At 60.1% G+C, this 25,014-nt stretch overlaps 1 protein-coding gene across 1 annotated transcript in view; it reads right to left on the minus strand.

Annotated features, from left to right (window-relative positions):
• The window catches only part of ZNF385C (zinc finger protein 385C), an 89,198-nt gene extending 64,421 nt beyond the window's left edge, over positions 1–24,777 (minus strand). The window contains 3 exon segments of the mRNA XM_050912086.1: positions 20,032–20,142; positions 20,145–20,318; positions 24,672–24,777. Of these exon segments, the coding sequence (XP_050768043.1) occupies positions 20,032–20,142; positions 20,145–20,318; positions 24,672–24,777 (391 nt within the window).
• Positions 24,778–25,014: the final 237 nt, after the last annotated feature.

Consider the following 25,014-nt stretch of genomic DNA (forward strand, 5'->3'; position numbering starts at 1 on the left):
TGGCTGCCCGCGGGCATCATCCAGGGCAGGGAGGTGCGGGCAAGGTGGGGATCTGAAGTGTCACGGCAGGAGAGGAATAAAATGGGCAGCTTAGCCAAGCTTTGGGGAGAAAGTGGGGATGTCACCCTGGCACACCGCTCATCACGGGGCGGCTGCCGGAGGAGTGCTGCCCAGCCGAAGGGATCTGGCAGATGACGGCTCTGGCTGCTTCCCCACCTCCGCACCGCTCGCCTCTTAAAATAGACGCGAGGAGTGCAACCCGATGCAGCCACGGGGCAAGTCTTGGCCAAGCTGCTCCTCGCTGGCTCTTCCTAGTCCCTACAAACAGGGTATTTTTTTCAAATCCCCCTGAAATCAAATCCAGATACCATTTGTGAGATGGCAACGTCTCCTCGGGGCACGGGGCTGGCTCCCGCCACCCCAACGGAGCCCCGACCCTCGTGGCAACTCGCACAGACCCATACACAACGAGGTGATGCCCACGTCGTGCAGCTTTGCTGGTATTGGAGTTCTCCGAATGCACCGTCCCCCCGTGCTGCTCGAGGTAACCCCTGCCCTGATCCTGACCCTCACCGGTCTCCTCACTGAACTTGCTGCAACTATTTTCTCTTGGCAAATAAAATACATAGAAACGTGTTATGCCACGGGAGGGGTCCGAGCCCGGCAGCGCCTCGTGCCCCTCTCACTGCTTGCTGAAGCTGCCACAAGCAAGTACCTGGAGAAGATGATTTACCACACATGCAGGACTCAGAACGAGATTATCACATTAAACGTTAAAAGTCCCAGTTCGGAGAGCACCGGCCAGTGCTGCTCCCTCTGCGGAGCCAAACGACATTTCCTTACAGCTGGGTTTGTGCTGGAGCCACATAAAGAGAGAAAGCAAAGCTCGGAGCCCTCGCCAGGCAAGCACCGCTCAAAGCTTTTGTTCCCAGGCGAGAAGAGACCCTTCCCCAGGGCCGGCATCCCAGCCCGCCCGCCCGGGCAGGATGCGGCCGCAGCCCGGCGCCCGCCAGGCTCCCGCTCTGCCTGCCCAGCCCACGCGCAGGCGCCGTGCCCGAGGCAGCTCTGCCATCGCCACCCAGCGCGGTCCTAACCCCGGTGCCCGATACCAGGTGAGGGGCTGCCAGCTCCCGGCGAGCCGCCATCCCCACCGCGGCCACCACCGGAGGCACAAAGCCACAAGCATGGCGGTGGCGGCAGTGGCAGTCGCGTCCCCCCCACCCCACGCGTGCCCTGGGAGGGCAGAGGTGGGGGACACCCACCACGACAACTTCCAGTGACGAGCCGGGGTCCCGGCACAGACCCGCAGCAAAGGCGGGCAGGGTCTGCCCTCCCGGCTCCCCTCACTCCCGCATCTGGGTCGGGAGCTTTTTGGGGCAGAAACTGGCTTTTAAGCATGTTTGTGGATAGCTGCCGGCTTATGCAGGAGACCTCCAATTTAAGTTGGAGCTCTTGCAGGCTACTGTATTACAACCTAAATTAAATATTTCATAGCGCTAAGCAAGTGACATTTGAAATCCAGTCATTGCAGGGGTATCAAATAAAGATATTTGCAACGGGATCTGTTTAAATCCACATAGTGCTGTGGATCAGTCCATCAAAACAAGCCCAGTGCTTTATTAAAATAAAAGTTATCAAATACCCGATCTCCTGGAGGAGGCTCTGGAGCCCACGCGCTGGAGCTCCGTGGTTCGGGGAGGCAGTAAATAAGCTGAGCCCTGCTGACCCACGAGCCTGCCATTAAAGCATAGCTTTAAAAGCTATTTTCATTAAAAAGTTAAGATGGGCAAAAGACTTTGCATTACTTCTGCCTTCTGATTCCTGAACCTTCCATGACCGTGTGTTGCATGTATTTTAACCACCAGGACTGAAATACCCGTGTCTCGACAGAGGCTCTCCCTACATCCCAGGATCACACTCAGAAGCGCTTAAACTTGAGAGGGAGCTGCACCGAACGCCACCGAAGCCAAAGCAATTTCTTCCCAGGCCAGGACCCCCCAAATGAAACAGCACATCGGGACCTACCAGAGCATCGGCGCGGGCTGGGCTGGCAGAGGGCGAAGCGATCCCTGCCCAGGGATGCCAGGGTGCGGGAGCAGGGCTGCTGGGCAGGACACCCCCTCCCAAACCCCCCAGGGCTGTGCCCCCCACCTCTTACAGCCCTCCTAAACTCAGCCCAGCCCCTGAGCTGGTGTAACCCACCACCGGCAGCTGCTGGCAGGGGGATTCACCGCAGCAGAGAGAAGGGAAAGCACCGACCCCTGGCCAAAAAGGAAACCTGTTTTCAAACAGATCTCTCAAATGTGTGTTATAGGAATTACCATCAGGTTGTTCAGTTCTGACAAATGCCTGATTTACTCCCCCAGTTAAGCAATACGCTTGCTGCATAAAAGCACACTCTAAAAATGAAAGTTTGTCAAAATGTAACAAAGCTACTTTCATTAGCTTCCCTAAAAAAGTGCTTGGAAAGATAAAGGCTGGAGAAGGATTTTCTGCATCAGTCACAGCAGATGTGACACAGAGTCCAGGCAGCAGGATCGGGCTTGACGACGGTGAACATGCGTTCAAGGACAAATTTGGGGAAAATTTGCTTACCAGGACATGGTCCAGTCCCATCAGCTTCAGTGGGAACGAAAGGCTCCCCGAGTGCTTTGTCACTGGGACTGCTCTCAGCTCTGCCCTCTGCCCGCCGGCTACCAAGCCCTGATCTTTGGAGAGAAGGGACCAAGAGAGAAAGGCTGACCTCCCTGATCGCGCAGCAGAAGGGGCCGCCCCTCCGCTGATGCGCCCCGGCACGATCTGCCCCAGATCTGCAGCACTTGTCATGGCGCTGAAGTTCCCAAACCTCCCGACTGCCAGGAAGAGCTTGAAAAAGCGTCTCTAGCTGAAAGGCAGATGACAAGTAAAAAGAACCCCAAATTTATTGTTTTCTGAGAATTTAGAGTGGGAGGAAGGAAAATGGGACGACCCATGATTTTTTAATGCCTGCAGTTGGCAGTTCCATATTTAATGTGACAGCATCCCTTTAAGAAAAATATGTTCATACACAGGAAAGAAAATAAATTGGCAAAGCAATTTGCTTTCAAGCCAGCCTGACAATTCCCCACACAAACACTTTACTGCAGCCTTGGTTGAGCCACGGGAGTGGCCGGTGCTCCGTGCTGGGCAGCATATAATCTAAGAGTTTAAGGATGCTTCACTGGTTGACAAGCCCATCTGCTAATACTGGAAGCAGTAATTTATCCCAGAGATGGTACAAAGAAAGAGTAGAAGAAATAATTCATTGTGTGTGAGACGACGGGGAGACGCGTTGTCATGTTATCACGCTGACAACCCTACAATACAAACAGAGATGCTTGTTACAGAGTCTGAACCCGGCACGATCAAAAGGGCTTCTTCATTTGGGGTAGGAAGGGAGGAAAAAAAAAAGCAAGGAAGAAAGAAAAAGGAGAGCTAAATCAAAGCCTGTGCTTACCATTTCTTATGAAAGAAACTTGTGAGAAATGCTTTCTGCAGAGCAATTAGTAACCAGGATCTGAGGCGAGCGCCGTACGGGCAGGACCCCACGGGACCCGCTGCTGCCGTCCTCCTCGGGCTGCGGGAGCATCACCCCCGCATGGGCCTTTGGTCCCCGCTCAGGGCAGCACGGAGGGGGACATGGCCGAGCTGGCAGCGCCAGCGGGAAAGACGGGTCTGAGGAAGGCAAAGCGTGATGGTACTGGAGCCGTGGGGAGGAGGGGAGCCAGAAACTGGGGTCCAAAACCATCCCTCGCTTCTGCATCCGCCCCAGTCTCATGCCTGGGCTAGAGAGGGACCACACAGTCAGCGCTTGCCACCTTCAGATTAGCCATGGCAATCCCTCCATCTGCAGATTATTTTTGCAAGCTTTTATTTGTTTATAGAAATTCTGAGGTGTTTACCCCCTCCCAGAACTCCTTTCAGCCAGCCGAGGCTGGGGGACCAGTCTGAGACAGCCCGGCCGTTCCCATCACCGCCGGCTCAGGCGGCTCAGCCCTTATCTGAGCCGCCTCGCAGGAGGTGGGAGCTCACTCATTTTCCTTTTAATTGGTTTTACTCATTTTTATGAACTGTCAGCTACCAGTTCTCCACCAGGTTTTGCAGCTTTTGCTGGCTGCACAGCCTGGCCACCCCGAGGGGGATCAGAGCCCCGCAGCACGATGCTGCACCGCCCGGCGCTGGACCGCGGGCACCCCGGGGCTCCGAGCTGGCAGCAGCAGCTCTCAGGAGCTCACCACATATTCGGGTGACGGGGTGACTCGTCCCACCCTGCTGTACCCTGCACCTCCGGGGCACCCCGACACTTCTCGCACGCTCGGAGCACCCAAATGCGGCCGTAGCGCTGGCCTGGCCGGCTCAGGTAGCCTGGCCCCATGGCAAAGGCGCCGGCAAGCCGCCAGCCCCCCCAGGGGATTTGCCCCAGCCAGGTAACAAGGGTGTTCGTGCGGATCTGGCAGAATTATTAAACCCTCCAGACGGTGACAAAATCTCGTGGGTGTCGGAAGGGCTCTGCCTCGGGGTGGGCTGGGGAGAAGCACAGAGACCTTCCCAGGCTGCTGGGAAAGACGGGGCACGTGTTGGTATGTGGGAGCACTTTGGGTCCTTCCAGTCGTCAAGCCTCTAAAGCCTTGAGCCTGCTCGCGGTGGTCCCACAGCCCGGGGGTGGCACGGCAGCCCCCCGAGCCTGGCGGCAGTGAGGACCAGGAGGTGCCGCTGAGGGGTTCCCCAAGAGCGATGGGGGTGCAAGGGTCCCGTCACAGCTACGCGAGCAGGACCTGCGCTGTAGGAGCGCTGGCTTTCAGCCTCAGCTCACATCTTGAAATGCCGACTTGTCTGTGAACCACCGGGAAGCCATCACTGACCGGCAGCGAAATTAAACAGGACAGATGATAATTAATTGTCCATGTCTTTCAGTGTCTCCTGGATATGGACTAATGAAGTTATACATTACTTGCTGGCTAGAGGACAGAAGGAAGAGGAAAAGAGTTTTAGAGCTCGGGTTTAATCAGTTCAGTGATAAGCGTGGCCTGAATTAGTCACCTCTCCACACGCTGTCTTGGTTTCTTCGGTTATCTCCAAGCTCAGCAGCCCGTGGCTCCCGCGAGCCGGCTGGACTCACTCTCCTGCTTTTGCAGCGCCAGGATAAAGTTGCAGGAACCCAATCGCTGCAGTGTGAGCATCCTTTGCTGTAGCAGAGGTCGCCGGTGTCAGGAGAGAAGCACGTGTGTCCAATTAAACTGAGAAACCTTTGCTCCAAGGCCAGAAGGCAGCAAGTGTTGGCTGGCAGCGCAGGTGGCAGCTCTAATATTTATTTGGGCAGCACCATTAACGTTATTTAATGAGCTCTAGTGGGTCAGCTTTCCTGTCTGAAAGGAATTCGTAAATGGACTCATGAAAAGTTACTTGTCTCCCTGCCATGGAAAACACGTGGACACGGGCTGCAAGCAGCCGGTCCAGGGCGCGCAGAGCCGTGCACAGTACGTGCCGCAGACGGCTCGCTGCGTGAGGGGGGGCAGCTTCGGGCGGGTTTGCAACAGCACAACGCTCAGGTCCCATCTCAGGCTCGGCTGGCGCAGGAGGAGGGACCAGTGATGGGACTGGGACTCACCCCCAGCACTCAGTGAAATTTTGCCCGTTTCCTTTCCCGCTCCAGCCCCGGGTGCTCTGGGGCCGCAGCTCTGCACCCGCTCCGCAGCACTGCACCACAGGGGACAAGGAGTCCATCACGGCCCCGTGGCCAGGAGAGCACTTGAGCGGTTACGGGGTCCCGGTTACGGTGCTGGGGCACCTGCAGGAGCCTCGCTCAGCCCCGTGCAAGCCAAGGCACCCGGCACCTGCTCCCTCCCGCGCATCGGCGCTGAATGGGAAAGATCTCCCTCCTCCCTCCTCTGCTGCTCACCTGCCTCCCACACCGCCCAGTACGCGTGACACTGCGACGGCTGCAGCACTGTCGCTGCAGGGGCTGCCTTGCTGTCACCGGTGGTGCCTGACGCAGGGGGGATGGCAGGGCTGGGCACAGAGGGGGCAGCTCACATCGACCCCTGTACATGGCCGACGAGCAGCACGGGAGCCACGGCTGGAGGAGAGGCTGGTTCTTCCGCAGGGGCATTCCAAGGGTGAAGCCTGGGAGCTGCCGTTCCTCCAGCCGGGCATGAGACGCAGCCCTGTGCTCAGCGCTGCCCGCCAGCGAATTCCAGGTGACAGGAAACATGGTGCTGAGGTGGCCCAGGCAGAGGTGCTGGCAAGTCCGCCTCCGGGATGCACGGCCACCAGGCAACACAGCCCGTCCGTGCCAAGGGTCCGAGCTTGTCCGTGAGCGGGCACAGTGCCACCCTCGCAGACGGGACTGGGGGAGGCAGCCAAGGCACAGTCCTGCAGGCTGCCTCTGGGCCGTGTGCTGGGGCTGGCATCCCAACGGGAACTCCAACCGGAACCACAGCAGCCGGCCAGCCCATCGCCAGAGCTCACCGCTCCCCCGGTGCGAGCGTTGCTCCCGGGCGGATGGGAGAGCCAGAAGGGCAGCACGCACTCCAAACAGGGACGTGCAGGAAGGCGGGAGAGGGGCTCTTCGTTTCGGCCCCAGCACACGTGCCCCCACGCTGGCTGCAGACCTGCGCGCTACCCAGATGCTCGCTAACCGGGGAGGGTGGCTGGAGCATCGCCGAGCGGCCAGTGCACGGCATGCCAGCCCTGCGCCAGGCAGCAAGCACCGCAGCACCCGCGCCCCGTGCCCACCCTGCCGAGCCCGGCGCTGCCCCAGCACCGACCGCAGCCACCCACGGCCCCGGGCGCACGGGGAAGCGAGCGGAGGACAGCGGCGAAAGGCTTGTCTCTGCTGGCAGCTGGCGAGAGGTGGAGGCGTTGCTGTTATGAAAACATGCGAGGGCTGTGTCTGAAAACATTGCAAGGAGCCAGCTACATAAATAGGCCCTTTATGGCTCTTGCCTGCTCTGAGACAGGCCCTTTCACATGCGCTTGGCTCCGGCACGGCGGGGTTACTCAGCTACAAGAGCTCTTCATGTTGGGCGCGGGGGGAGACAGGGAGGCACCGGCAGACGGGAGGCTGAGAGCCGCGGCACAGCAGAACTGTGCGGCACAGCAGAACTGCCCGGCCCAGCCTCAGCATGCCAGCACCCGCCCGGGACGGGGAAAAAGCTGGTTTGGGGCCGGTCAGAGGACAGCAGCGATGGGGATGGCCAGGTCCAGCACCGAGCAAGCCACATGAGCATCAGAGACGTCATGTGGTGCCTGGCCAGGAGCATCCTGTGCCTGCCCTGGGGCATCCCTCGCGGTGAGGCTGGGCTCCAGGACAGGACACCCCCTGCGCCAGCTGGCCCCCTCCAGCCCAGGCAGCACGGCACCGGCAGATCAAGGGCCCATCCGTAGCCCAGTCCCATGCTGTTTTGCACCAAACCCAGAGCGGCCCCTGCTCCATGCACACAGACAGGATTTGCAGACTCGGGGCTACCCCACGCAGCTCCCAGGTCCTTTCTCCCCTGCAGCAATCACCCCCCCGCGAGAGCGAGCCTCTTCCAGGGACAGAGCAGCCGATGCTGAGCTGCCCACGGGCCCCGCGTGTGGGCACCGTGCTCTGCTGCCTCCTGCTCCCTGGCCCCGCAGGCTCCCTGGAAATGGGGCTGTGCAGGGAGCTATTTCTGTCTGGAGGCTCCAGCAATGTGACACCCACCCGGCCCCACCAGCAGCGCAGGGCGGCAGCCCTGCCAGCATCCCTCCCTCTGCGTTTGCAGCTGCAAATGTGTTGACACCTGAGCAATAATCTCTTTTTCCTCATCTGAGGTGCTCTGGGGCAAATGGCAGAGCAAAGTGCGCTGCAGTCCCGCAGGAGAAGGTGCCTGCTGGCACCCAGGTAAGAGGGCAAGCAGGAGGGGACCGGGGCTTCCCCAGGCCAGAGTAAGCTGTGTTACAGGGGTAGCCTGCAGCCCTGGCTGCCGGCCGTACGCCTTCGCAGGCAGGTTTGCAGCCCTGACTCGGTCCTTTCTCAGTATTTCCAGGTCACACACTTGAGAAAGAAGTGTGGCAAATCCCAGCTCTCCAGCAGGATTTTCTGCTTGAAGGACAAGAGCCTTCGGCTCAGGTGATGGGTGCAGGACACAGCTTTGCTTTACCAAGTTCCAGGATCTCAGACCTGCCTCCACTGTGGTCACCCAACCACAGTTCCAACCTCCTGCACCCCTCCCCGAGCAGGGGGTGCTCCCGCCGCACCAGCACCCCGTGGAAAAGTGGCTCATGTCCCTAAGCAGGAGCTGCGATGCCCTTGGAGAGGGGCTGGGAGGGCAGGGACCAGGACGCAGTGACCTGTGCTGTCACAGGACACGGGCAGCACCGGCTCCGCTGCCACCACCTCCGCGGGGAGCACACCTCAGCACTGCAGCACACGGGCGCTATTAATCAATGGTTTCGTTAGGGAGTCGTCATTAATTGAGCACCACCGGTGGCCGTAGAGCCCGATGATCCATCTGGTGTCAGATGCCGCACGTGCAGCAGCAGCAGCTCTTTATTTCTTTCGGCCACGTCTATTTAACGTGATTACAATTCAGTTTATGCCCCCTCAGCAGCAAACGTCCCCCCAGTGTGGGAAAGCTGGTGACTAAAGCAGCGGGTGAATGATTAGTGACTCAGCGGATAATTTTGCTCATCTTGTGGCTTTTTTTAGCATGGGGCGGACAGAGCTCGCACGGCAAACCCTCGCCTGGCACCGCCACCGCTCCCACCACCCTGGGCGTCCCAGCACCGGGCTGCCCACCTGGGGCTGGGGAGCTTTTGCAGACAAATGTCTGCTTGATGCGGTTCTCTGCTGGAAAACAGGGAGAAGAAATCAGACAACGCTGCCAAGGGCTTTGCCTTTTTCTTCATTCTCCCTTTTATTTTTTCCTTTATGACCTTAGAAAAGGAAAGGGGAGTGCTACAGCCCTAGTTAGTCGGGAGGTGCGGGCAGCCCTGGCAGCTCGGGCAGCCCTGGCAGTGCTCAGTGCGCAGTTCACGCCGGCTGGAGCTGACCCGGCAGCAGCTTTTGTCAAGAGCAAAGCACTGAATTCTTGTCTTAGTGGTACCTGATGTCTGAAAACATCAGGTGCCGGCTTGAATTAACAAGCTCTTTGAGCTGGAATTCTGCTGCGAAACAAGCCAACGCCGGGGCGAACACTGCCGGAGAGAACCTCTGCCTGTGCCACCTGCAGCAGCAGCGCGGGGGCACCGGACCTGCCTGGACTGCACGGGCAGCCCAAGGACCACATGAATGGCCACGTTCCGGCAGGCTGGGGACGGTGACAGGGATGTGTCATGAATTTCTTCTCATCTTTACAGACAGGGCAGCCACAGCACATCAGCCGTCCAAGCGCTGAAGCCTGATGCGGCAAGAGCCAGGTCCAGCCCTGGGTGGCTCCGTGCCCGGCGGTGCTAACCCAGCTGCCGGCGCTTCCAGACCTCCAGGTGATCAGTGCAGGAGCAGAGGCTGAGGTCCACGTCCTTGGCACCGCCACCATGCCTGCCCCGATCCCCCTCCATCCTGGCTCAGCCACCCCCAGGTCCCCCATGCCACCTCCCTGGCACAGGGCCATTGGCGGGTGGTCCCTGTACCAGTGCGACCAGTGCAACCAGTACGACCAGTGCCAGCCGCTCCCGTCTCCCTTGGGGAGCTGCTGGTGTTGATGGCAGATGGTCGCCCAGCGTCGCCAAACGCTCTCATGGGGCTGGGCCAACACGGCCCCAAAGCAGCTCCCGGGGGGGGCAGCCCCAGCCATTGCGGGGGGCACGGGGGGACGGGGAATTGCTGCCTCCCTAAAGCGGCTTCGTTTTCACTTTCTCTTTAATGATTTCCCAGCTGCTTCCCCATTTTAGCTGATAATGGGACTTCACGATCTATCTGGGTTTGAGAGTTGCTTGCCTTGTTCAAGCTGAAGAAAATCAATTCCCCTCTCACTCAAGTCTTTCCAAGACAGATGAACTGAAGATCGCGCCTGCCTGAGCAAAATATTTATTCAGTCTGGGAACAGATTTACTTTTGAACCTTCTATAAATATAGCTGAGGGCCCCAATTTAATCCCTTACCAGAAGACCTGATTTTATTTGTTTCATGTTTTAAAAAATCCTCCCTTTTCCAACGCCTTGTCAGCAGGTGAAGAAAGGCAGAAATTTTGGCACCCGCCTTGGCAATGGGAAGAGGGCTCTGGACCGCAGCCGTGGGTGCTGGGGTGCCCGTGCACAGTCCTACACCAGGATGGGGCTCGGTGGTGCCGGGGAAAGGGTGAGACCCCCGCGCTGCCGGGATCTGGGCTCTGCGGGGGTTTCCTGCTCTTGATTACTGATTTACACCCCATCAAAGCGCTGCCGGGGGCCGGGCCAGGCAGAGAGAGGCCAAATTCTCCACAGAGGCGTCTTTGTGACCCTGCCCGCCCTGCCCGCACAAGGCATCCCTGTGCTGGGGCAGAGCCCACCGCCCTGCCTGTCTCGGCGCAGCCGCTGCCCGGCCCCACGCACGACCCTCTGCAGCCCCCCGGGACCGGCGACCACCGTCCTGTGGCCATGTCCCCCCCGTCCGTGCGAGCCCCCCGGGACCGGCCGCCCCTTCGCTCCATCCGCAGCCAAATCGGGCTTCGTGCGCCGCGTGCTAATTAGTATTCAAATGGGCCGGCTGTTTATTAGCGATGCAGCTGGCTCTGTGCCACGAGCCAGCGCCTCTCCCCATCACCCTCCCCGCGGAGGTGACGCGCCGAGCGGGGACCCTGCGCAGGACTGCGGCTTCACCCCGGCCCTGACGCCCCAAACCTCGGCGCAGGCAGCTGCCTCCATCCTCCTCTGCCTGCTGTTATCTCTGTCACTTCACAGCCAGCGTTATCTCCGGCCGGGGCTGCAGAGGAGTCGGGCTCCCCACAACCGGCAGGAGAAGAAAAAGCTCCTTCGTCAGCCGGGTGTGGGTGGGCAGTGGGGAATTGCCCCCCGGGGCACTCGGGGGAGATTCTGTCTCCTGCCAGCATCTCACCAGCGCGTGCCACCGCCTTCCTTGCCAAAGACAGGATTTGCCCAAGTCCTTAGGAGGGGAAATGTTCCCAAGGACGAATAGAAAAGCTTTCCCACTGCTAAGCAGAGGCCAAACCCAGGCAGGCGCTGGAGCCGGATTTCCTGCTGCCAGAGCCCATCTCAGCGCTTCCCTGGGCCGTGCTCGCTGCTGCCCGGAGCCCCCTGCCCGCGTGGAGCAGCACGGGCACTGCAGCAGCGCTGGCGTCACACGAGCACCCGGAGGTGCAGGCAGCTGCCAGGTTTCTGTAAATCCCTTTGCCTCATCCACTGCGTAAGTCGGCACTCATCCTGCCCCGCGAGCTCCCAGCCCTGCAACGCCGTGTGCCTTCCAGCGGTAACGGAGCGGCACAAATAATCTCCCCTCCACGTCTGGCCAGGGAGGTGAGATACTGGCACGGATTAAAACGCCGGGGTGCCCGTCCCAGGTCGCTCCCCGAGCTCCACAGCAGCTCCTGGCCAGGAGCGAGCTCAGGCGCAGCCACGGGATGAACAGCCTGATCCCTAGCTTGGATGAGGGGATTGCTGTGCTCCCATTCAAAAGGCCGCCCGCCACATCCCCATCCCATGGCAGGCTCCTCCGAAGGCACAGCATGCCCTACACCATGACTGGTCGCTAATTTGACACACTTATTAAATTGCTATTATGCCTGTTGGCTAATTACCTCCTCTGCAAACTGGAGAGGACAGAAATTTGACATTGAGCTGTGAAAATCTGCAAGCCCACAGATGCTGGCTGGGTCTGGGGTGCCCAGCGGGGCTGGAGGGCGAGCGAGGGACTGGAAATGCGGCGGCTGCTGAAGCGTCCCTCCCTGCCCCACGGCCCGACCGCTGCTGCCGCCCCGCGCCCTGGCGGCATGGGGAGCGGGGAGCCCAGGAGCCCCGGTGAACCCCCTGCACCACGTCCCCAGGGCGTCAGAGCTGCCCTTCCCGCGCCCTGTGCCTGCCGGAGCACAGATTAATCTGGGCACGCTTTAATCCGCTAAAGCCCTTTCGTAACAGTGCTCAAAAATAAGCCTGGAGAGTTCCTAATACTTCTTGAAAATTTGGAGTTGGGATATTTATAGGCTCTGCCCTTGCGTGCGATGAAGATCACCCAGTGATGGGTGGGAGGGCTCTGCCACGGGGGGGGACTCGCTGTCGGGCCCCCAGGGTCTCGCCCCCCAATCCTGCCGGCAGCCCGCTCTGTGCCGCTCCCCCGTCGCCTGCCAGCTCAGTAACAAGCTTCCCTTGTTTGGGATTTTAATTTTTTTTTTCCTAAAAACATTTCAGGGCTCCTCAGAAGAAACTCCAGCCCCCAGCGCACAGGCAGGCTCTGTGCTGAGATGCCTTCAGCACTTCAAACGCATGCAAAGCAGCGGCACCCCTCACCAAGATAAACAGCGGCGGTGCCTGCGTCCCCTGCAGCACGTGTTCCCTGGGAAGACGAGGGCAGGGCGAGGGGAGCAGATGACAAACAGTAACAGGAAAAGTGACACTTCAAAAAAAACCAAAACAAACCAGCCTGGAGGAGCCCAGCCCCACCGGGGCTGCGGTTGTTTCTCTTCCCAATAAACAACCGACCCCCCTGACGGCCGGGGGTGCATGGGGCAGGAGCACAGCGACACGCTTGAGGCTCCCAGCTGCTCTGCTTCGTTCTCCAGGAACGTGACACGAGGTTTTCCCCCCACGGACCATCCCGGCCCCCATCAGCATCTCCTCCGCCAGGCTCAGCACGAGGACGAAGAGCCGGAAAGGTCCTGGAGAACCGATTCCCCTCCAGAGGTGGGTTAGATCCTGCCGGGAGATGAGGTCTCTCACCGGCTGCAACCACGCGGTGAAATCTGCTTGGGTGATGAGCAGCGCTTGGGCTGGGCCAGCCCTGCCGGAGGCACAGCTTTAGGCAGGGGCTCACGGGGCTGGCATTGCCCCCAGCGAGGACAGGACATCACGTTCTCCGGGCCAGCCCTGACGCCTCTATCTGTCCCAGAGCAGGGTTCTTGGTTTTAAAAATATTAATTCTCAGCTGCTATTCTTCTTTTTTATATCTTTGTGACTTGCAGATTAAAAGAGGAGAGCGCAGCGGACCGTGTTGGTACTGGATGAGGGAGCAGCACAAAGCCTTCAATTATTTCTCCACTAACATGGCGGGGATTCTTGCTGAAGATCTGTACCCACGAATTACTGCCTGGGCTCACCGAGAATTACTGAAGCAGAGTCGTGTGGGGAACCAAATGCCAAAGCTCTGCACAACGTCGAGTGCCAGAAATTACCCACATCCACAAAAACCCGCAGGGAGCTGCTTGGTCAGGGCCACCGAGAAACATCTGCGTGCAGAGCTCCGACCCCGTCTCCAGGCGCTGAAGCTGTGTTCAATGTCGTTGTGCCTCGGGGATGCGCCGCGCAGGGCAGAGCCAGGTCGCTCACGCTCTTCGTCAGCGGGGCTGCTCCCGTCTTCCCTTGGGAAGCAGAGGCCAGGCAACGCCAGCTGGCGGGATGGCGATGGGGCAGAGCAGCCGGGCGAGGGGCTCCCCGGCTCCCGCAGGGAAGAGGGATCAGCTCCCCCGCGCGCATCCCTCCTTCACGGGGATGGACCTGGCTCCTGACAGGAGGCTCCTGCTCCGCTCGCCAGCGGGAGCATTCCCTCCACGCCGCTTGCAGCGAGCTGTGACAGCGCAGGGGCTGCCAGCCAGGCACACAGAAACCCTGGGAAACCAGCCCCCCCGAAGGCTGCGGCACCGGGGCAGGGTCCTGCCACGGGCACCACCCCCAGGAATCGCTGCTGCCCGGAGGAGAGAGCTTAAAGTGTTTCGAGACCAGAAATCCCTCTGGGCACTGTACCTCACCCGCCTGCGGCCAGGATCAATCCCCAGGCTCATCCTGGCCAGGACCTGTCCAGCTCCATCCCTCTTCCAAAAGCAGCTGGCCAGGAGGCAGGGGTCCCGCTCTAGAGGTCTGGTTTCCAGTGACCACCACTGGTGGCCACTGGCACCTCTGCCGCGCCAGTCCTGGGTTCAGCGGGGTCCGGGGAGCCGCCGGACGGCCAGGGCAGCAACACCGCGGCACCTGCAAGGCCCAGGTCACCGGTCCCACGTCTCTCCTGCTCCAGCAGATAAAGGAAAAAAATAACCCCAAAAAGCTCTTGGCCCTTTGCCACGCAGTTTTACAGAGCCGTGACCTGCTGCTCCCCGCTGCAGTGGGCTGTGGTACTTTTCCCAGTTCAAAGGCAGCAAAGGTCTCAAAGAACTGGGAGGTGAAAGGAAGGCGAGAAGCAGCCTCTGATCTTACACCGGCAAAACCCACCCCACATTCAACAGCTCCTTCATCCCCCGCCAATGTGGAGCAAGAGCCAGCGATCAGACGTCAGAGCCAGGAATACCCGCACTGGAAATAAAGCACTGGGCACAGCCCTGCCAGGCAGGCAGCCGGTGGCATCTGCCCCGCAGTGCTGCCCCAGCCTGGATCCCCCCCCGAGGTGCCCCAGCTCGTCCCCTGCCCGGTGGGTCTGAGGCAGAGTCCTGCTCACAGGCGGAGGAGTCGGCAGAGCGAGCTCTGCCAGCCCAGACTGAGCTGTGCCAAAGCGATAAACCCCACAGTTTTTGTCTTTCATCCTTCCCAGCTCTCCGGGGCTCCTTGACCTGCTGATACCAGGTGAATCCCACATCCTCGGAGATGCAACGCGTTGGGCTGGGAGCAGGAGGAACAGCCCGCACGGAGCGGGGTCTGGGGGGCCGGCGGGGCGCACGTGCCACGCTGACACACGCGGACCAAAGCCTGCGCCACGCGGGCTCCCACCGGACCACCAGGTCCGCCTGGTCTGGGAGGGGAGGAAAACCAGCTCGGTGTGGGGGATCTGCTTGGACGGAGCAGAGAGTGCCCGGAGCAAGACGGGGCATGGGCCGGCAGCAGGAACCGCGAAGGACGTTGGCAAAAGGCCCTCTGCTCCCCACGGCCACGCCGAGCAGAGCCCAGCGGCCCCTGTCCTGCAGGTGCCTCCCCTCCGCAGAGGAAAAGCATCCCTGCAGCCGAGCCCAGAGCCCGTGGAGTATGAAATGACAGCCTGGCCGCAGAGCCAAACCGAGCAGAACCCAGGTTGGTTTCATTCCTCCAGGATCAAACCTGTTGGCCGAAGGAGCCCAGCTCCTCGCTGCAGGAAGCGGCAGGGACGCCCAGCCTCCTTGGCACCCTGGCACCCCGGCTGCTGCAGCCTTTACAGAGGTAAAGAGCCGGAGCAGATCCGTCTTCAGGCAGATACGGGCACAGATCAGGACTTAACCTCAAAATGTTTCCCTTGCAATTTCCAAGTGATCTTTCTTATCAGCTAATTAAAAAATTTCCATAATTAGGCCAGGGAAAATCACAACTCGGGAACGTTCCCATTTCAAAGCAGCACACATCTGTTCCGCGTTGAGGGCTCGGAGCCCCCGCCGGAGCCGGGCTGCCCCCCCACCCCATCAGCACCAGGGCTCAGCGCAGACTTGCCCCGTTCGGGCCCTGCAGCCCCAAGAGCTTCAAACCCCGTGGGGAAGGGCCCGGCAATTTGCTCGGCCCCGGGGGAGCCGGGGTCCCCATGCTGCTCCGTGGCCCTCGCGGCGCGGCGGCACGGGAGCCCACGTGCGCGGGCAGCACCTCCCCAGGGCCCCGCGAAAGCCCCGGCCGCCGCCGGCCCCTCTCCCTGGCACTCAGCCGGGTATTCATTCTGGGGAAAAGGCTGTTTACATTGCAGGGGGAAAAAAGCGGTGTTTTTTTAAAAAAAACCCAACCATAAACGGCCCTCTGACAGCGGCGGGACCCTTCCCTGCCTTCAGACCCTGCAAAGCCGGGGGTGCTCAGGGGAACCCCCCCTCTGCCCCACAGCTCTGCAGAGCAAAGCCCCCCGCTGCCCGCAGCCCCGGGGTGCTCAGCCCCCGTCCCCTGCCCGCACTGCGGGGCAAGAGCCTGGCCGGCCCCGCTGCCATGGCCCCGGGTGGGCCAGAGCGCCCGCCCAGCCCCACAGCCACGGCCAGGCTGGGCACGCCGGCAGTTCGGCCACAGAAGAACACTGCAATGCCTCCGAAAGACAAAAGCCCTCATCCATGGCATTCCAGGGGAGCGCCGGGCGAGCTTCCCACGGGAAACCGGGACCCTCCCTGGGAACGTCCCGTGCCTGCAGCTCGCCTGCAGAGCGGCTCAAGGCTCCTTAAATACGCAGGTTCCCTTTTACGACTTGCAAGTAAATTGTTGTGGTTCTAATAAAAAATGAGCACTTGTTACCATGCAGCCACAGACTGGATTTCCTTGAGAGCACAGATATAATTCTTGACAGGGGCTTCCTGACACATAAATTATGAGACTATTTTGGAAGCAATCTCAGAACATCAGACTAAGAAACAGCCTTTGTACATCACAATATTGTTTCTAAATTGACAAATAGACCCTCATGGGCTTCATTACTCTGCTCCGGGCGCACATTTTTGCATTTTTATTTTCCCTAGGAATGATTAAAGGGCTGCAGAACCGTGGGCTCTGGGTTTGGAAAATTCAAACACCAGCCCCGATCAAGCTGAGAAACAAGAAAAGTAGCTTGATGGGATGCGGAGCTCAGAGAGGGGCTCTCTGTTCCTATGATGTTTAAGTCTAGCACACTTTGGAGATTGGCCCGTGCTTCCAGGACAGGTTTGCTTCCAGTCCTGGAAATTGAACAGTGTAAAGCAACTTGATTAACATGTTCAGTACTCGACTGAGAGCATCTGTGCAAAGGTCCTTTATTCAATAGTAGACTTATACTGTGCACATAGAAATATGTAGATCTCCCCAGAAATGCCGGATAAAAGCCAAAGCAAGGGGAAGATCTCCAGAAATATAGCAAATAGCAGTCCCAAAACCAAGGTTCCTTTACCGGCCACCAGCCGATGTTCAAGGATGCTGGGGCAATGCTTGAGGAGTATTTTTGGGTTGGAATGGCTGTGGACGGCCGCAGCCAGGTGAGCTCCTGGTGCCGCTCTGCCGGGGCCACGGCGTCGCTCCAGGCTCCGCTCGGGAACGCCAGCCCCAGCACTGACCCGTGGGGATAAACAGCAGGAGGGTGCAGGCGGGACAGGCTGGGGCAGCTCTGCCCCATCCCCATCCCTGTTGGCACATTGAAGGGAGCCTCATCTCGTGCCGCGATGGCCAGGTACGCCGGGCAGCCAACACCAGCCCCAAATAAACGGCACAGAGAGCGAACCAGCCTTGAAACACAACCCGGCGGGGAGCACTGCATGCGGGAGGGGAAACCCCGCAGTTTTGGGTGCGATGTTGCTGTGCAGCCGGTTCAGTTTTGTGCCTCAGGTTCTGCGGTATTTATACTCTTTCCTGCCAGCAAAAATAGACTCAGCACGTCTGAGTTGGGTGTCTCGCCTCTTTGTGCTGAAAGAGACAGGAGAAGCCAGGCAGGAGGGGAGGGATGGAAAGGCAGCTCCGATCCAGCCGGCAGCGCACGCTCGAGCGGGACGGCATCTCTTTGCACGGGTTCACTGTCGGGCTTTGCCGAGCAGCCGGGCCCCTGACCCTCACCTACCGCGGCCAGGATGCATGTCCCTGCACAGTCCAGAGACGGCGACAAGGCCCCGAGGCCAGCGAGCCACCAGCCCCAACAAATATTTCTTATTCTCGAGTCTATTAAACCAACCTCCTGATTTATCTGTACTGGAGGCTGGCTCTTTTGTCAAAGCTGAACATCACTCGAGCAGCCAGCAGCCAGAGCAGCCCGCTCCAGAGAGCGAGCCGAGCAGAGCACGATGCAAGAGCGCAGGGATGCTTGTGCACAAGACACACAGCGGGAAGTCACAGCTCGGTGTGACGTCACCACCCTGATAACGCATAGCAAAGCTCTGTACATTGACATACAGAGAGCCACATCCAGGATTATACAAGTCTTTTTTTTTAATGCACGTGGCAGATTACAGAACAAGCAAGAAACCCCACAGCACACGTTATCACCAGCCCAACTCCGAACTCTACATATGGCAGGAGAGTTTCTCATCAGCAGAGTCACACCGGCAGCTACCGAGGGACCGGCGCGGTTCCTCCCATCCCCACGGAGCCGTTTCAGCCAAGTGACAAACATCACTCAGAGAAGCGGACGCGGGGCTGGATGCTCCATCGGAAAACACCTGCAGCCACTCAAAAAAAAAGAAGTCGTCAGTGACGGTGGATTTGACTTGCGTTGGCTGCAGAAACTCCTGGCCAGGCTGGCAGCCGGGGACAGAGCCTCATTTATTCGCGGACTGTCACATCCAGCGGCACTGCCCATTGATGCTATTTTCAGGCACCGTGCCCCACATGCAGACACAGCAGCTTACACAAAACGTCTCAGCTCCCCGTTCAGACACCCCAGATAATCACGGAGATGAAGACGATTTTCGCGCAGTGCTGAGCAGCGCGAGGCCAGCTCCTGCCTCACATTCTCACTGAAAACTGCTGCCGTGCTCCACTCAGGGCAGGGGGTGCTGCCAGCTTGCACAGGACCCGCGGACACATCCAGCCCTCGCAGGAGCCGGCAGCTCGAGCAGCAAGGTGGCAACAGAGCTGGTGCTGATCCCCTTCATGCCGGCGAGTTAACCTAGAAGCCCCTTAAAGACTCCAGGAGTGCAAAGCCGGGCCCTCGACCCCTTACCTTCATGCAGAATCATCTCCCGTATTTAAGATGCATTTTCAAGCTTTGCTCTGAAAATTAAAAGCAGCCACATGTGCCAAGGAGAGCTGGGAGTTCAGATTCTGTGCAAGAAGTTGTTTTCCCACATGCACATCCAGCGTGATCGGCACTCGCAGCCCTGCCGCTGCGCTGTCAAGGGCAGGCACAGGCACGCCTCCGCTCTCCGGGATCCGTGGGGTTTGCTCTCCGGCAGAGGAGAGCACCAGCCCTACCCCATCCTGATGCACAAGTCATCAAAAGCTTCAGCGATAACTCACTGCTGCTTCAAGTTAATAGCAAAATATATTGATAAAAGCTGAGGAGAGAGCAGGCGATCTTCCAGATGAGGATGCTGCTTCTGTATCCAAGTTCCCTCCTGCTCGGCGGGTTACTCTGCAGGTGCGTGCCTGCTCAGGACGACCCTGGGCTGCAGCCACCCCGAGACACAGTGCTCACTGCCCAAATCGCTAACAGAAAGCGCTTTTGTAAGGCTTCAGTAAAAGTCCTTTTCTTTAAAAGCCGAGTACCCCTTGTGGAGACAGCCAGAAAGCCTCGGCTCCATTTCCAACACAAACCTCTCCGTGCCTCAATCAAAGCAGGGACGTGAGCAGCCCCGGGCGCCCTGCGGCCGAGCCGTGGGACACGCAGGGTGCGCCGCACACCCCGACACCCTGAGCAGCACAGCGGGGCCCAGGCGGTGCCCACGGACACGGCCCCACCGCCCACCCACCCAGGTCGTGCCGCACAACCCGGCTGCAGGCAGACACCTTGGCAAACGCCGCCCGGGCCCAGGCGCTGCCGGCAGACCCAAGCCCACCGCACGCCCGTGCAGATTGCATGCCGCACATCCCAATGGCGCAGACACCTTGGCAGAGACGAGCCGGGGGGCACCACCACCCGCCGCACACCCACGCGGGTCCCGCTCGGCGTGGGAAAGGCAGCTCCGCGCAGGGAGAAGGGGCTGCAACCGGGGCCTCGGCAAAGTTCCTCCGAAGAAGTTTCCCTCCTGACCTGACACCTCCCGAGGGGGAGGTCAGCGGGACCGGGGGCTCTGGCCCCCCCTCCCCGCCGCCCTCGCCCCGGTGCACGGCGCTGCGCAGCCGGGCTTCCCGTTTCCAGGCGCCGCAGGCGAGAGCCGGGATGGAGAGCGGGGACCGGAGCATCCCCCCGGGCGGACATCCATCCCTTCTCCCGGCTCCGCGGTGCCTCCCCAGCGCATCCCGTCCCCCCCCCCCCGCCCCGACAACTTTGCTACGGCCACAACTCTCCCGGGCCCGCAGCCCGGCCGCCGAGGACCGGCGGTGCCGGCGGAGCCCGGGCCGCCCCTGCCCGCCCGCCCGCCCTACCTGCCCAGCCGCCCGGCTCCGCCGCCGTTTGCAGCATCCTCCCGCCGGCTGCTCGCTCCCGGCTGGGCGAGCGCGCTCCCGGAGGAGGAGGAGGAGGAAGAGGAGGAGGAAGGGGGGGATGAAGGCAGCGCGCGCGCCGCCGCGGTCCCCCCCCCCCGCCCCGGCGCCGTGCGCCCGTACGGGGTGGGAGGGGGGAACCGCAGCGGCGCATCCCGGTGCTGCATCCCGCAGCGGGGCCCGAGGCCCGGGGGGGCCGCCGCGCACCCCTCGGTCCGGGGTGCCCCGGGCTGGGACAGGGCTGCAGAGAGCCAGAGCGGGCAGCTGAGCGGGGTCTGGGGGGGCGGGGGACCCCCGGGGACCCCCTGCCCGGCTGTGCTGCCGCAGCCCCCTGGGCACCCCCGGGGGAGCGCGGTGGCTCCCCAGCCCCTTTCCAGGGGATTTGGGGGGTCAGTAAGGAGCGCGGCTGGGCACACAGAGGAGGGTGACCCAGCAGGGCTCTGGGGAGGGCACCCCGATTTCAGGGCACAGAGATGCCCGGTCCCACCAGCGCCACGGAGCACGGAGGGGTCAGGTCTCAGTCCCGCCGGGACGAGGGTCCCCAGTCCCGCAGCCCCGAGCGGCAGCAGACAGCCCGGCTCTCCAGGAGCTCTCGGAGGGGACGGGGGAGGTGGCCCCGCGGGGACTGCAGGGCTTCACTGGTGGCAGAGCCCCCCGGTCTGACCCAGAGCATGGCTGCGGTTCCTGTGCAGGCAGCTGGCAGCATGGTGGGATAACACCTCGCACCCTGCCCGGACAGCCCGGCCGCTCCGAAAAAGCTGGAGGAGCCCAGCTGCTCCAGGAGGATGAAACGGAGCCGGGCGGGAGGGGATGGAGGGAGGGGGCCTGCAGGGAGATGCTCTTTGCTCTGAAGTCATCGTAGCTGGAGCGCAAGGCACCTGCCAGGCAAAGGCTCCTTTGCTGACGTACAGCTGGCTTGTGCTAAGATCAACATTTTTTTGAGTGCAAAAGCATGCGTTTTCCTGTCGTTGTTGTTAATATTTTAGCAGCTCCCAGAACCTTTAAGCAGGGCCACACAGTGTTGACATAGAAGAGCAGATATAAAAAAGACCTGCTCCCCGCCCCAAGGAATATACTGTCTAGACACGTTATATAATCACATTTTGCCCTCCTCCAGGACATTTCGCAGAGGATCTCAAAGCACTTCGCAAAACTGCTAATTAAGCTTTGCAGCCCGGCTGCGAGGGAATTGCTCTGCCCTCCCGGGCGCTCTGGCCAAGAGCACTCTCCTCCAGAGCAGATGCACTCAGGGGCTCTCGTCTCCGGGAGCTCTCGCCCGCTTGCTGTTTTGCCTCCACTAAAAAGTGGAATTGATGCCAAGATGAAGAAGTCCGATCAGCCCCGTGAAGGCGCTGGCAGAGCGGTGGAGGCTGCTGGAAGCGAGGGCAAACCACGCGCTGCTCTGAGCTCCTCCGAGCCCACGGAGGACCATGGCTGCAGGAGGGCTCGAGGGCCCCCCAGCTACCAGGGAGGTGGAAACCAGGAGTAGAGAGACTGGGCTTTGAGCTCCTCTCCAGCAGCTATTTCTACGTCTGTAGATCTTGGAACACAAGTGCATGGCCCAGCAGCACTGGGTTACGCCTGTCTACACCAAGAGCCCCTTTCCTCGCTGCCACCAGAGCCAGGGTCGGGTCCCGAGGAACAGCAGTGTGGCACCGCCGAGCCTCAGCGTGGCTCTCATTATAAACTACTTTGGTTTTTAAGAATCCTTTCTCCAAAGCTTGGTGCATTTATTTGCCATGCCATCTGATTTTCACAACGTAGGGTGGCTTTTTCATCCCTATAAATAATTACAGGCACTCTAATGGATCTCAAACCTTGCATTACCTTAGCTGTCAGGAGCTCGATGATTACGGTGTAGCCTTCCTCTCCGAGGAGCAGAGACAGGGCTGCAGCTCCTCTGCAGACTTTTTTCATTTACATTAACCCTTACAGCCTCGTCCTGCCTCCACCACACTGCGAGGAAGGGGGCCGTACTCCCCCCTTCCAAGCATGTGAACCGGGAAGCGCAGGGATGAGGCCTCTCACCCAACCCACGTCTCCCGGCATTCCAGCACTGGGGAGCACGGATGAGTCGCTCCCCCTCCACGGTAACTGCTGGCTTCCCCCTCCCGAAGGCAGCCGTTCAGATCGCTCACAGTCTAATGCAATATTCCTCTTGCCGTCTTTCCCATCTCCTGAAGTTTTCATGGTATATTTAGCAAGCCTGCATGCAGGGATTTTTTAAATTAAACTGAGCTTTCATGCCCATTCTAGCCCGTCCCTACGAAGGGACCAAGCCGGTGACACTTTGCTGTGTCAAAAAGATGAGTGAGAATGCCAGGCGGGAGGGAGGAGGGAGGTGTTCCCAGCCGGAGGGTTGGATCCGATCGGCTCTCACAAACTGTCCTCAGCAGGACCCCCTGGGTCTGCGCCCGCCGAGAGGAGCCCAGCCCTGGCTCCCCACCAGGCAAACGGGCTTTGCTGATTAAATTCCTCATGAAAATGTTTTCACTAATGCTAACTTCACGATCTGTTCTTTATTTCCCATACAACCTTGCCCAGCCCTGTCTGCTCCCATCTCCTTCCCACACAGACCCAGCCTCAGCTGGCTCAAAACAAACTCTAACAGGCTGCAAGTAAACTTGTTTTCCCATCCAGAAACACGTACAAAGCCAGGGCAAGGCAATCAATGTGATATGCATCTCAGCAATGCTGGCTAATCCTCCCGGAGAAACCTCTTGTCTTGTGTTCAGTTCAGCTTCGCCCGAGATACTGTTTGCGCTGAGGCCAACGGAGACCCATCGCCCTTAAACCTTTTAGTTTGCTGCAGATATTTCTGAAAATGAAGACAAATCTCTAAACAAAGAGAAGGTGGTCTCCAGCTGCACCACACCGAAATGCTGTGGGACAGATGAGCAGAAGGAGCAGCACCTCCAAATCCTCCATCTCACTGCAGTGGCTCACAAAGTTTCTCCCCGCCCCATGCTCGTTTCTTTACAGCAGCTTTTTGCATTCAGAAGAGAAGAAATGAGCCGAGGCGGGAAGGGGCACTCGTCAGGGCTGAAGCTTCACCTTTCCTCGTGTTTGTGGAGTTCAGCAGCTCCACGTTCAGTAAATAAGAAGTTTTGCAATTAACCCAATGGTCTACATCCTCACGGCAGCGAGGGAGCTGCGTTGTCGGCCCCCGGCAGCTCTGAGCATCTCACCGCACAGGGAGGTGCTGGCGCTGCCCAGGGACGCCGTGGTGGCACCTCGCCGGTGAGCTGGGTGCCGGGTGGGGGTGACGGAGGAGCTGATGCCATCGAGACATTTCCAATCCCAAATGTGGAGCCACAGGACCACCAGCCCTGCCCGTGTCGTCCCCAGAGAGCCCCAGGCTCCTGCGCAGCATCGGGGTCCCAAATCACCAGTGGATAGGAAAGGGGGGGACGAGGAGGAGCCCACCTCCGAAAACCACAGTCTAGACCCTCAGCTGCACCCGCCTCGAGGCACCACCGCAGGCACCTGCGACGGACCAGGAGGGCCAGCCAGCGAGAGTCTTTGAAAGCAATTTTAAGCAGCAGATTATTGCAAAGCCCTTCCCTGCACCAGCCGGCTCTGCGAGGAGCAGCCCCGAGCGTGCAGCCCAAGCTGCCGGCACGGAGCCATCCCGGGCTGCTGGCCCCCACCTGCGCACGCTGCTGCACCGAGCCTGTCTGCAAACACCGGGGCGTGGAGCCGGTGCCGCCGCCGGCTGCTGCTGCCAGCGCAGCAACTTGTGCGTGATTCATGAGCGACGGATCCCCTGAAATGGCTGTGCAGGCTCTGCTGCACCCCGTGGAGACGTGAGTCGGCAGCTCAGGTGCTGCCAAAGTGCCACCCGAGAGAGCCCAGCCAGGGTCGAGAGCCCCCCAGCCCCAGCCTCCTCCGGGCAAGCTGCCACCGAGAGCCTGAAGGTTTCTCCGAGGGGAGCAGGACCCCTCCTGCAGCACCCGCCGGGGTCCCACCGGCGCTGGCTGGCTGCAGTGCCAGCTCTCCGGGCACAGCTGAGAGCTCTTCGTCCCCTTCCCCAGCATCGCTGCCTCCCACAAGGCAGGGAACCTGCGACAGGCAGAGCCTGTCCCTGCCCGGGCTTCTGGGCACCGAGGCCCACGGGAGACGGGTGGGCAGAGGAGGGGCCGTGCCACAGGAACCGAGCCCGGGGTCCCACAGCCCGGGAAGGTCGGCATGGGGCGGCTCAGTCCCAGCATCGCTTTCCAGGAAGCCTCGCTGGCTCCTCGGCCGCCGCGCTGAGCCGTGCCAAGCTGCTCCGGCAGCTGCCGTGGCCGTTCAGCAGCTGTTAAGCCTCTAATTGCTCATTGAGTCATAATTTTTTTTTTTGGTGAAAGCAGCACTGACAGGGAATTAAAATCTTTTCAAAAGCCCATAAAGATTTCATGAGTGTTTCAGATCCAGATAAATGGGGATCTCCTGGCATCTTTACGGCCAGGAGAAGGGGGCAGGTGACAGGGAGACAGGCAGCAGAACATCTCAGCAGCCATAACCAGTTAAAGAAACGACACCGACGGGCAGCCCCGGCCCACGGGAAGTTGTCCTTGCCTTTGTGCTGAGGCTGCACTGACCCTGCCCGGCCCCCAGCATGGGCAGGATTGGTCCCAGTTGATAGCCTGGGTGCGAGGGCCCGTCTTTGGTGGGCTCCAGGTTGTTCACCTTAAATTCCCACGGCATGCTGCTGACATGGGCGGTGGGACACCGGGATGCGGGCATGGCAGCACCACCAGCCTCCAGGAGAGCGAGAAGCCAGCGTGGGGCGAGCCAGGGCCCGAGCAATAGCAGCATCTTGGCTCTCATGCCTGTGCTGCGCCTCTTACCTGGATTAGCAGATTACCTGGCTCTGGCCAGATGCGGCGATCGACCCGGCAGCCAGCACAGACAGGGAGGGCACCGGCCCGGCAAACACCCACA

This window comes from Gymnogyps californianus, chromosome 28, assembly GCF_018139145.2.
Source record: "Gymnogyps californianus isolate 813 chromosome 28, ASM1813914v2, whole genome shotgun sequence".
Taxonomy (NCBI): Eukaryota; Metazoa; Chordata; class Aves; order Accipitriformes; family Cathartidae; genus Gymnogyps; species Gymnogyps californianus.